Source organism: Nyctereutes procyonoides, unplaced genomic scaffold, assembly GCF_905146905.1.
Source record: "Nyctereutes procyonoides isolate TBG_1078 unplaced genomic scaffold, NYPRO_anot_genome, whole genome shotgun sequence".
Classification (NCBI taxonomy): domain Eukaryota; kingdom Metazoa; phylum Chordata; class Mammalia; order Carnivora; family Canidae; genus Nyctereutes; species Nyctereutes procyonoides.
In genome coordinates this window covers 624,837-637,458 of record NW_026575037.1, presented here as the reverse complement: position 1 = coordinate 637,458, position 12,622 = coordinate 624,837, and the positions used below count along the sequence as shown (strand labels likewise).

The window sequence follows — 12,622 nt, the reverse complement described above, 5'->3', positions numbered from 1 at the left end:
ACATGGTGGAGACGACTGGTATATTTGAATTGTAAAATAAAATCATTTCCCAGATCATATTCAAAACCACCCGAGGCCACCTTCTCACACCTCTCACTTCCTCTCGGTTCTCGAAACTGCCACAGAAGCCTGGGGATGCCCGTGTGGCGGTGCATCTAGTTTGTGGATATCCAGGCCTTCACATCATTCTCCCTCTCTGTTGCTTCCTCAGCCCTTCCACAAACAAAGCAGGGATGGAATGTAACTTATTGCTAAACTTCGTATCAACTTGCACATTTACTGGGTTCCCAGTATTCACACCTTAGCCTATTTTTCAGCATTTTAACTAATCTCAATAGGGGAAAATGTTGACTTTATGGAGATATGGAACTCTCCTTGTGTCTGAACAATGGAAGTCAAGAAGTCCCAGCATTGCCACTGACTATGAGTGAAGGAGGATTTTGCCATCTGCCATTTTGATTAACCATTTTTTTTTTTTTTGATCCTTGGATGGAATGTGTCCTTTCTCAGTTCATATGAGCTGATCGTTTTGGCTGGAATGCAGGAATGGACATTTCCTAGTGTTTATGGGAATTGTTAAAAAAATAATTCCAGAAATTAGAGCACTTGCTATTTGTGGTTTTGCCTATCATGTGGCTCTGGTGCCTGAAAAGCAGCCAAAAGGAAAAGAAAGTACCACACCACACGATGAGGCTGCTGAATACCTTGTGGCTTTAGACTTTGCCCTAGGTAGAAATTCTCCTAGTTTTGATCGGGGTCGCCAAGTGATCTAAACTTTCATCAAAATACAGGTAATATGGTGTCAATACACCTGCAGAATCTCTCAAACTCAATGTCCTTCCAATGCCAACCCCCCTCACCCTGCACTTAAAAATACTGGCCAGACCAAAAGTGTAATATTCTTTTGGCAACAGCATTAAGTAAGCCAGATGGATTTCATTTGGCAACTAAAGGGTGTAAATATGTGTTTAGATTCAGAGGTTCCCCCAGACAATGGTTACAATATGTTGGCTCTAGTAAGCTAAAGGATTTCAATGTTGGGCATTTAAAAATTCTACGTCCAAGCGGCAATAAAGTTATGACAAGCAGACAAAAGCCATCAAACCCTCAGCTAAATCCTCCTCTCCTTTCTCATATTGCTGGAGGTAAGCACTTAGGGCCCGTTCTGAGTGAAAGAGGTGACATTTACAATTTCATGTTTAATTTCCTGGCTGTTTATCGGCCAGAGTCACTCCAGTAAGCTGAATTTCGCTTCTTTCACAGTAGCTGGTAAGTCACAGGGAAGGAAGAAGCGCCCAGCAGCTTCTCGGAGCGTGCTGCTTGGATAAAATTTGGAGGTGGAAGAGCCACGCATCACATTGTGCTATGAATCTCCAAAGTCACTAAAAAATGTGCCATCTGACCAACACTGTCTGCATGTCAAGGTTTTCTCTGTAAAATCATTCTTTTCTTACAGCAAAGGAGACAAAAGAAGGCGACGATGAAAGGGAAGTACTAGCCCGTGTGTCTGTCTGCTTACACTGGGCGGGATTCACTTCTCTTCTCCTTTCCTTTCTCTTTGTTTCTTTTCCTTTTGAGCTGACATCAACTTGTATATAGGAACATTCAGCAGATTCCAACTGGTGACAGTTTGCTGCTGACTGGCCACAGGAAGAATAATAAGCATTTACTGTGCATTTTTCACTGGTCAGTGGCTCTCGTGCCAGACTCCCGTCTTGGCTGTCTTCATCAATCAGGTGAGACTCAGGGCAGGGCTGCGTATCCTGAAACTCAGAAAGGCTTTCCTTGCAATGGCTGAAGCTTAGCAATTTAGAACCCCAGAGAGAACAATGACAGAACTATTTGCTATTATTTGTCACGGGATGTGGAAGCAGTTGTATTTGGTTAACTTAATGCCAGTTACCACTGGGCTAGGAGTAGCATACTGTTATATTTACGGCTGCCTGCCGCCTGTCTGCATTTCTGGTTGCTTGGACTTGGTCGTATGTAGATCCTTTCTTATTTTCTTTTTCTTCTATCGTCCCCTCAGCCTCAGATATTTGGAAAAGTGAGATAAGGGACACATTGAAAGCAGAAAGGCAATCTGAAGTCTACCTTGACACATCTGCAAAAGTCCCAAATTCTGACCTTCAGAACACTTGTAGTTCTGTTCCTGGGTCTCACCTGAACAGACTGCCAGTCATTCCGCACTGTGGCAGGATGGAGATGTTTGTGTAAAGTAGACTCAAGTTTGCTAGACCCAAGAAGGAAACCACCAGACTAATTTTACCTTCACTTAAACCAGATGGAAACCAAGACTGCAAAATGAAAAACTCTTGTCATTAACCATCGATTCACCTCAATGAAATATTATGTTACAGATTGTGGAATTTGAGTGATTTTGATGGGATATTTAACTGAGGAGGGGCTTAAATTAAATTGAATATTTTCTTTAGTGAACAGTTTATGGCCAAATTTCTATTTTCATTAAAATATATGAAGCATCATATTTTCAACTCATGTTGAACCTGCAACAAATTATTAATTGCATTTGGGATTTCAGTAACAAATTTTATAACACAGCAGTCTCACAAAATTGCCTTAAATAATGCTAAGAATCAGAACACCTCAAAGTTGTTTCCACTCTTGGCATTTATACTAAAAAAAAGAAAAAAAAATCTCTCCATGACTTTTAAATCCAGTCGCTAAGAATAAAAACCGTTTCCTGAAAAATCAGAATACCTAATCATAAATTTATTTATTTGTTTTTTAAAGGGGAAGGACAGTGAGGAAAATAAAAAACTCATGGCTGAAATCAGAAATCACAAGACGAATTCATCACTTGTCCAAATGACACTCAGTTGCTAAAAGAAGTCATACTTTTAGAGGGCTCTTGAGGAGGGAGTAAGTCAGGATGTTTTCCAGGACATGATTTCAGGAGAATCAGACACAGGCTAGTCACAAAAGTCGCTTAATTGTCCGTGTACCCTGAACCCATGACTTCAAGACTCAGCAGCTTCATCCTTCATGGCACCAAACCTTCATGTGAGGGATGCAAAGACAAACTTATAAGAATCGTGGGTATGTCCTTACTCAAAATTTGGGGGACTGGCTGAAAAAAACAAAACAAGGAGAACTTATCCCTAAGTTAAAGGGATTCTGTGTTAATGTCCACTAGATCAACATATAAAATACGGAAAAGAGATACAGCATAGCAGTGTATCAAGGTCAAACATGTAAAACAAGATTCAATTGTAAAGAGAACCAAATGGTTTTTACCTCCTTAAAGACAAGACCAAGAGTGCACCAATTATCTCTTTATGGAGAGAGATTTCTGTAACTTTTGCCATGGTTGGCTTTGCAGTAAATTACTGAGACCGTGGGACTGCGATGAGACTCTCAAAGTGCGCCATGTAAAGTCAGGGAAAATGAGTAAGTCACAGAATGGGCATAAGTGGGAAACCCTGTGATAATCTTGATGATGCTCCAGGGCTGTCCGTGCAGCACGAGATGTCAGCTTCACTATTGGACTCACCAGAGAGTCAATGGAGCATTTCTTGGTTTCCATCTTGTGTTTCTGTCATGCGGATGAGCTGGAGTAAAAGCTAAATCCTTTCCTATGATACAGTTTTCCCATTTTTAAAAGACACCATCAGACTTGGTGACAAGGGTGGTTAAAAAAAGTACTTCAGTTTTTTAGTTTTTAGTTTTTTTTTTTTTTTTTTTTTTTAAATAGAGGCTTGCGTGATGAGGTAAATGGAGTTTGCTTTTCCTTGGATAGGGACCCTTCCTCCCACCCTTATCCCCTTTTGACCGTTGCAAAATAGCTTAGTCCAGGGAAAGGGGAGAAGACAAATGAGTAAAATAATGCCAGAATCAGCTGTTGCCAGGAAAAACACACTCTGATTCAGTTAATTTGTTCTGTTAATGTCAAAGGCTGTGATTCCCAATTAACTAATTTTAAGAAGCCGTAACCGAAAATAGCTACATCAGCCCTAAAGTTAATATTTGATGAAGATTAGGATCTTCAAGTAAGAAGACCGGGGCCCCTAAAGAAGTGGTAATGTCTGTTTCAGATCATCTTGCTAAACAGGAACGCAACTGGCTGGGATTTTCAAACTGGGTTTTCGCCCCTTCAGAGAAGTTGAGTGGGGCGAGAGGGGAGGGGGCAAGCCAGATATTCTGGCAATAGACAACGTTCCACAAATCAGATTTGTGTACACTCAACTCACTAATGACAGAAGCATCCCCACTGGTGAGTCTCTTTGGGATAGAGATGCTCCCCGAGCTCAGGTGGAACTAATTAAACAGGCATGTCCTTTGCAGCATTTGCAGCTCCCTCACCGAAGGCAGGCTCGGTGCACAGAAACCAGAAGGGCTTGAGCGGCTGAGAAAAGCTGGGCCGAAAACGACCCCCCCCCCCGCCCCTCTCCTTCCTCTTCCTTTACATTGGAATGGAAAGATGTAATAAAAATAATTAAAAAAAAAAAAAAAAACAACAACACACCCGAACGCTCATGGTCTCTGTCCAGTAGCAAGTGCTTTCATTACATCTGAGTAGGGTTAAAATAAAGGTGTATACGCTCCTAACGTCAAAATCATAACTTGCTAATGAAGTCGAAAATTATCCGGAAGAAAACTCTGTACAGGCACATGCCGGATGTAGAATATTTTGCCTCTAAAAGTTCCGTTATTGCCTCTGTAATATTAAAGCCCAACAGGGAGCCGGCGGGACACGGCTTGTCCTGTCTTGTCACGTTAGGAGTTTCTGGTTTCAGATAAAGGAGGAGAAAGGGCCCTTAAGAAAGTAAAGAGGCTAGGAAAAAAAAAATTCAAACTTCCTTCTCGGAAAGCTATGGGTTGTTTTCCTGGAGATGATGGATAATGGCATTTCAAGCTTTTTTTTTTTTTTTCTCTCAGTTTTTAATAGAGAAAATGGAGGCAAATCAGAGTGGGAAAGAGGGAAAAGAGAATATATAAATAAACAGAACAAGGTGAAGTTTCAACAAGAGCTTCCCCTCAACTTTTTTCTTTCTTTTTTCATCTTTGTCTTTCTTTTTCTCCTTTCTTTCTTTCCTTTTTCTTTTTTCTTTCTTTCTTTTTCTTTTCTTTTTTTTGAAATCTTAAACCCCATTTCTGGCTTGCATTTGGTAGGATTCCTGCTCTGGCTTTTATTAAAAACAGACTTTATGTGGTCAGAATTCTTCATCTAAAGCTAAACTTTAATAGGCAAAAGGATCCTGACAGAGTCTCTCTGGGTCTCTCTCAGGTGACCCCCCTCCCCCTCCCCAAGAGGGGTTTCCCTCCCGTTGCACTGAACTGGCTGGCGCTAAAACTTGAAGGCTCAGCACAAAAACCAACCTTCCTTCCTCTTTTACTCTGAAGGCTCATTTCTGTTTTACATTTGAGACTCTTTGCAAGGCCAGGGCAAGTTAGGGCTGGCTCCAAGTTGAGAATATTCTAGAAGTTTTGAATAACATAACCGTTGTCCTATAAATTCCCCAACACAGATGCATTAAACCTGCGGTTCCCCTTCTCTAGCTAGAGCTGGAGCTTCCGATTCCTGCTGGCTACGTTCTTTCCGTGTGTGAGCTTGGAAAGGGTGACTCCATCCAGCCTAACAAATCAGTTTAGCATTCAGCAGTATCTCTGAAAGGGATTGGCAAGCCAGTTTATCTGAAACAAAGAGGTAAAGCAGCCAAGCGAGCAAACAAAGACATGCATGTTCATTCCCGAGGAAAGGCACCACCAGGTTGCTTTGGTTCCTTCTTATAGCTAAACAGACAAAACAGCCGACTTTGAGGCTCCTGTTTCGGACTCCTGCCTTCCCACTCTCAACACCCCACCCTGCCCCCCAGTGGTCTCCACACCTTCCTGGCACAATAACAGATACTTTCCTAGTCAGTCTGAAATTTCCTAAAACAATAATTTAACCTTGCTCGCAGTGAGGCTCAACACTGACATTTATTTATTTTTTACATGGAGGGAAAAATCTTTGCAATAATGAAGTGTGGTGATCCTCAAGGGGAGGGGGATTTTACACCCCACTCCTCACCTCCCCAAACACACTAGCAATGTCAAGATGTTTTTAGTACTCACAACTGGGGGAGTGTGACTGGAAATCCAGTGGGTAGAGGCCCGGATGCTGCTAAACATACTAAAATGCACGGGACAAGTGCCCCCCCGACCCCCCATATGGCAACAGTGCCAAGGTTGAGAAACCCTAGTATTGTGGTTGGAAGACTGGGTTCTGGAGTCAGACTGCTTGGGATTAAAGCCCAGCTCCATTAGGGTCTGGTTGAGCAGTCTTGGGCCAATTGCTTAAACCTCTGGGCTTCATCTGTAAAATGTATAATAACCTATCCTTTTGGGTGGTTGTGAGCAGTAAACAAAAATGTACCTTCAAAGCACCTAGAATAGTGCCCAGCATACATTGAGAGCACAATAAATATTCACTATTACTTTTACTACTATTAAATTTAGCTCCATTCCAAATGAAGTATAAGCTGGACCTTATTTTTAGAGGAAAAAAAAATACAGGTTTGAGAGTACATTATCCTTTTTGATTAGGACCAAAGTGATGATAATCCTAACGACCACAGTGCTTTACAGTTTATCAGGCTCATTACATATGATTTGGGCAACAACCTTTTTCAAATTGTTCCTATTTCATAGATGAGGAAACCCTAGCTCAGAGTTTAATGAGTTGTGCAAGGTCTGTGGCAAACCAGGTCTTCTGATTCCACATCCCCTGCTGTTCCTGCTACACCATCCTTTGTTTACTAGTTTAAGATGCCCCTTCTCCTCATTACACCCAACAGCCTGAAGATCAAAATAAATGTAAGCCCCGTAATCAGAGAGTGAGGTGACTCAGGCTTCGTGGGTGGGAGGAAGTCACTTCTCTTTTATGGTACACGCATAGTAAGGTTTTCCTTCATAAAGCATACAAATATTATAATAGTCTGAATTGAATGTTTTAAACAATTAAATTTCTGTATGAGCTAGTTTTCTTTTAAAGTTTCTGATCTTGAGAAAAAAAACCTCTAATTCCTTCTATTTTTAAAATCTCTAATTATACACATTGTACATGTTTGACTATAAATGTACAAAGATGAGGATATAGCTTCAACTATATACATGTTTCAAGTTTCATTTATTCACTATTTTGTTTCACAAGTAAGCCTGGAAAATCTGCTTACCCGTGCCAAGATGTATTAATTCAAATGTACGATGTTCCATCTCATATATGGTTAGTGACTGCACATAGCAATCATCATGTCTACGTTAAAATTTCTCCGCACAGCTTTTTTTCTTTTTAATATATTGCAAACTGATCAGCCCAGTTTTTACTTAGACTACATTAAAGTTAATAATATTGGGTTTAAGGGTTATAGTTCAGGGGGCAAATGGATAATATTCCTTGAAGTGAGTGGTTTTCTGGAATTCCACTGGTAATAGAGAAGGCGAGGCCTTAGCTCTTGATACTCTCATGACCTATGGAGCACACAGCTTGCAATAACCCAGCCATGGCTCTTTCTTTCCTTTCAAAGCTCTCTCTCAAATTATACAAACAGCTGCCCAAATGTCATTCATTTGGACCCAGTTTCCTATGGTCCCACTTAGTTTGTGCCAGTTGATAGAGGAGAGGTCTGGACCACATATTGGTGTTTAAATGGTGTCACAGGCTTCACGGTTTTCCCATGATACCCCACCTGGGTGAAAACTGCAAATGTGTATGAAAATATTTTTGCGATTTTCTTATCTGAATAAGGTCTGTCTGTTAGGCTAGCAGAAGAGAACCAAAGAGCGTCCCCCTAGCCTGCGTAGGGGGCAGTGCACTTACCTGGGGACACTGGGTGGGGCCCTCGTGGGCCTGGAGGGGACTTGTGGGGGCGCTCCGAACCAGTCGCTGCTGCCACTGCCACTGCTGCTGCTGCTGGGGAAAGGGGGTAGCGGGCCGGGCCTGAAGGGCACCGGGGGTGCCCCCGAGTGGGGTCCGGGCGAGGGGATGGCGGGCGCGGGCCCTCGGCCAGAGGCGGGCCGCGGGAGGGGAGCGCTCAGGGTCGGCCGCCTCTGGGTCGTGGGGCTTGGAGGGGGTGACCTGGGGACAGACGAGATCCATTTCAGTTTGGAGTCATCTTCAAAAACATATTTTAAGGCTTCCTGGCTGCTTTGTAAAAAGTCTTTTTTTTCTTATTGAGGAACTCAGATCCGTTTTAGGAACAGTGCAACTTGTAAAAGGGAGGAGCGGGCGGCTGTTGATCTTGGGGTGGTGGGTGTGAGCTCATCTTGGGTGTAGAGATTACTTAAATATATATATTTTTAAAGGTATAAAAGGGTAAATGGTGGAAAGGACATTCCCCCACCCCCACCCCAACCATTCTCTCTGTGGAGGCAACCAGTACACAGGAAACTATGTATCCTTTTCAACTATATTCTATGACACAACACAATATTCTCTCTATATAAGCTCTTGTTTTGTACATATTAGAACATAACATTCTACAACTTTTTTTTTTAAAGCTTCACATTAACTTGGCTGTCTCTTCACTTCAGTATAGAACTGTCTTACTCATTTTGATGACTGTATAACATTCCATTGAAAGGATATATTGTTTGTTTTTGAAGGAAGTGCAGATAATCTGACCTTCTCTCTCACTCCTGAACTTAAATATCTTTCTTTCTCTTTAATCTTTCGGTTCATATTGGTTTAGGGAAGAACACTCATAAAATGATCCCGGACAAGCTTGGGAGGCCTCAGGTGACGTGGTGCTATTTTCCTACCTGCGGGAATGCTGTATCCAGGAGTCATCCACCGGAGGCGGTGCAGGGGTGAAAGTGGTGGCAGTGTTGATGTCGCCGATGATCACAAGGGCTTCTTTAAGGGCTTGGTACATTCGAAGCATCTCATCCCGGCGCTGAGCCTGCTCAGCAGATTCCTCCATCAGAGTATTTTGGTCCTCTGAAGAATATAACTGTGCTAGGAGCTCTGAATTTATGAAATCTTTAACCTGTCAAGTTACCACAGAAAAGTAAAAATGGGAATACATGAGTGATCAAATGGTATAAACTGGTTCAGAGCCCATGATGGACCAAGTCTGCAACATTTCACTCTGGGAAAAAGTTCATGATGCATCATGCATGCAAGATGTACAATATATGCGTATTTGTTTACTCTCATTTTCTCCATTGTCCTCCCAATCCTCAGTACCAGGGCAGGAACAGTCTTCCCCTCTGTCTTATGGCTGTGGACTAAAGGAAAACCTAGATTAGTTGAAAGAGGACTAAATCTTGCTATCACCAGAACAGGGCCTGTTGGCAATGCAAGCATTTCCACAATGCTGTCTGTGGCTGCTTGGCATAGAGATGAGGGCAGGTACCAGAAGATAAGCAGCAGTATTTTCAATAGAAAACAATGATGTAAAGACACCTATGTCATAGCACAAGTTATCCATTCCTTCATATTCCCAGTCTTTTACTAGTTTTTACCACAATCACTGGAGTAGTATGAAGATCCCAGGTTTCAATGTCAACCCAACGGTAGAATTAGCACTAGTAAGTGAAGTTCTATTAAAAACAGAACCTTGTATGATTATTGTAAGTTGACTTACAAAACCAAAAAGTTATTTACTCTTGGCTTTCTAGAAGTCTACAGTAGAACTGCTTAACAGTATTGAGGACTGACATAGTTCCCATAGTTAACAGATATATGAAAACAGACTTAAGTATGAACAGTGTGTATGAGTCATAGGGGAGGGGCAGTTTGAAGAAGAATGAGAATGGAGAGGATGCATACATTGCACAGCACCAAGGGAGCAAGCACCAGCCACCATATCTCATCAAATGGAAGATACCAGTAATTTTAAGATACGCCATAATTTTATGCCACTAAGAGAAAACACCATCAATTAAACTATGACAGAATGCCCAGATGCCACTGAGTGTGACATGTGTCATCATGTCAGAACTAGTAAATGTGAAACAAGTGAGTGCAGGAATCAGTGAAAGACAGAATGTCCCAAGTACCCCCGCAAGTTATGTTTTGATTCCCACCACATACATACAAAATTTACTATGACCTCAATTCTACAGAAGAAGACATTGAAATTCAGAGACTTTAGTAACTTGCCCAAAGCCACATAACATTAAGTTGAACCCCAAATCTTTTGACTCAGTCTGGTGCTTTCTGTTACCCCATTACCCCACCCACTTGGATTGAATGCTTAGCAAAGACAATTTATGTCTAAGCATCATTATTTTAGAGTGGTACAGCATGTATGCTAATTAACTTAAGCCTAGAAAAATAAACCAACTTGGATTTTTCAGTTTCTCTGTTAAATAAGACTAATACTTATTTAGAGTCACTGGATCTTTCTAAGAAATTCCAAAGGCCAGTATATTTAATTGTTACAAATTTAGGCAGACAGCAGCACAGCTGTCAGATGCTCAGAATTCCCGAGTTGTAGTTAAAATATGTAACCAAGAGATGACAAGAGTCTAAAACACGTAGCTTTATTATTTTTTAAAGTTGTCAGGCTATGTAAATAGTTATACTGATCAGAAAATTCAGCAAAATCATAGCTTCACTGTGGTGAAATGAAAAGTATTCTCTGTCCACATTTTGTAAACCAAGAGGGATTCAAATGTGGAAGTAATCTAGTAGACGAGATGTATTTGGGCAACTGTCTAGAGGGTAGAAGGTTTATGTGTGATAGCTGTGGAAGGTAAATTTGGCCAGGTAACCTGGAGCCAGATGTGAAAGCCTTGAACGCCAAGCAAACTGTTTGAACTTTATCCACTTGGCAATGGGAAGCCATGGAAGACTTTTAAGCAAGTCAGTGAAACAATATAATAGAGTTTTAGAAAAAGTAATCTGTCTGTGATTGGAAAAGAATTTTCAAGGGTGGCAGCTGAGAGAAAGAAATCTGTTAGGAGACCATTATATGTCATTTATGAGACAGTAAGGGTTTAATTTAGCAAGACTGCAGTGGAATAGAAAAGATGGGCACATATAAATTACATTATGGAGGAAAACCCAGGTGGATGAGGTGCTGTTTTGATGTGAAAGGGGAGGAGCGAAAGGAACAAGAACATTTCAAGCACTGAGGTTTGGGTGAGTCAGAGAACAGAAAATCAGAAGTCAGGAAGTAAGTTAAAAGTTAGAGGAAAGACACTGGATCTGGATTAAGGAATACTTCATCCCCCTTTTTGGAGATTCAGTCACTTTTAAGCACACTTGCAGGTACCCACAGTCAGGGGCACTCGCACGAATCTTCTGCTGCTGAGAGTGTGCATGCACTCAGATAGATGATGCAACTCAAAACTCAAAACCAGACAATTTTCCTGGCATTGAACAGCAGTTGGGCTAAGCTAGTTTGAAGCTTTACATCTAACTGGAGTATCACTTAGAATCTATTAAACACAATTTAAAAGAAGGTCCTTCCAAGAAGAGATTTAAAGCAGATCTGAATTAAGAAGCGACTGTCAAACAAACCACGAAATAAAATAATGAGGGCTTGTTTCAGCATTCTGATCAAAGATCTGCCTTGAATCAACTCTCCCACATCAGAACGTAACACACTAAAACTGGCCTACTATCCCAAAGATTTGGCAATGTTATGAATTAATAGGAATATTACTAGCATGAGAGAAAAAAAGGCAGTAAGACACAGTGGTTAGGAGCACTCGCTCTACACTCAGCTCTGAATTTGAGTCCCAGCTCCCACACTTGCTGTTCTTGTGCAAATAACTACCTCTTTCAGTCTCAGGATGCTGATCTGTAAACTGGGGACAGTGGTAGTAGCTGTCTCTAGGGCCGTGGTGAGGATCAAGTGAAAGAATAATTATGAATTGCCTCGCGCAATGCCTAGCATTTTGATAGTGTTCGGTAAGCAAAAGCTGTTCTTTGTAAAGCACACAGGCGAAATTAAGTTGGCATGAGGTTTTTAGAGGGAGAAGAACACACAGAAAGCTATCGCGGGTGTCAAGACACACATACAGTTCAATTCAGAGTGGAGGGTAAACATTTTATTTTTCAATGAAACAAAATTTTAGAAAGACTCTTCTCTTCTCCTGCTAGCCTAGTTTTGTGATGCCACAACTGGAACAAAGGTAGGGGGATGTCAGGGAGTTTCCAGACACTTTGGGGACTTTCTGAGCAGTCCGCATGTCCGTGGTGCACATACGTAAATCAGGGATTCTGCATGACAGGGAGACCAAGTAAGATCCCTTTGAGGTGATGGCATTTAGAATACACCTCACAGAACACAGCATAAACGAATTATACTTGGATGCGAGACCTGAAATAATATTTATGCTTTTAATTATAACACCTTATAACCTATACATCTTGGTATGGTTCACAAAAAATTCTCATACTACAAAACCTCATTCCAGTTCAGAGTCTACAGGCTAGATAAACAGGCATGACCGCACCATGTCGTTCTGCTCAGTGTAAAGGAATGTGAGGTCATTAAAAACGTTCCACATGTTTTCTTCTCTTTCTTACTTTAACCCTTCTCTATCAACCTGCAATAGCTTGGGATCTTAAACCTTCTTTGTCTTCATAATTAAGACCCTATTAAAACCTTCACAAATAGAAGGGACATTCTGAAAATTTTCACATAATTCTGTTACTAAAGAG

General features: G+C 41.3%; 1 protein-coding gene across 5 annotated transcripts in view; it reads right to left on the bottom strand.

The window, feature by feature from the left end:
* DNM3 (dynamin 3) overlaps positions 1-12,622 on the bottom strand; it is a 555,059-nt gene that overhangs the window by 22,110 nt on the left and 520,327 nt on the right. For 3 of the 5 annotated variants that reach the window (XM_055319209.1, XM_055319207.1, XM_055319208.1), the window contains 2 exons: positions 8,764-8,990; positions 7,823-8,080 (listed from right to left, as the gene is read on the bottom strand). In XM_055319209.1, coding sequence (XP_055175184.1) covers positions 7,823-8,080; positions 8,764-8,990 — 485 coding nt within the window. Of the gene's footprint in view, positions 1-2,649; positions 3,019-7,822; positions 8,081-8,763; positions 8,991-12,622 lie in introns of those variants that run through there. The other 2 variants (XM_055319210.1, XM_055319212.1) reach the window with 1 other exon arrangement.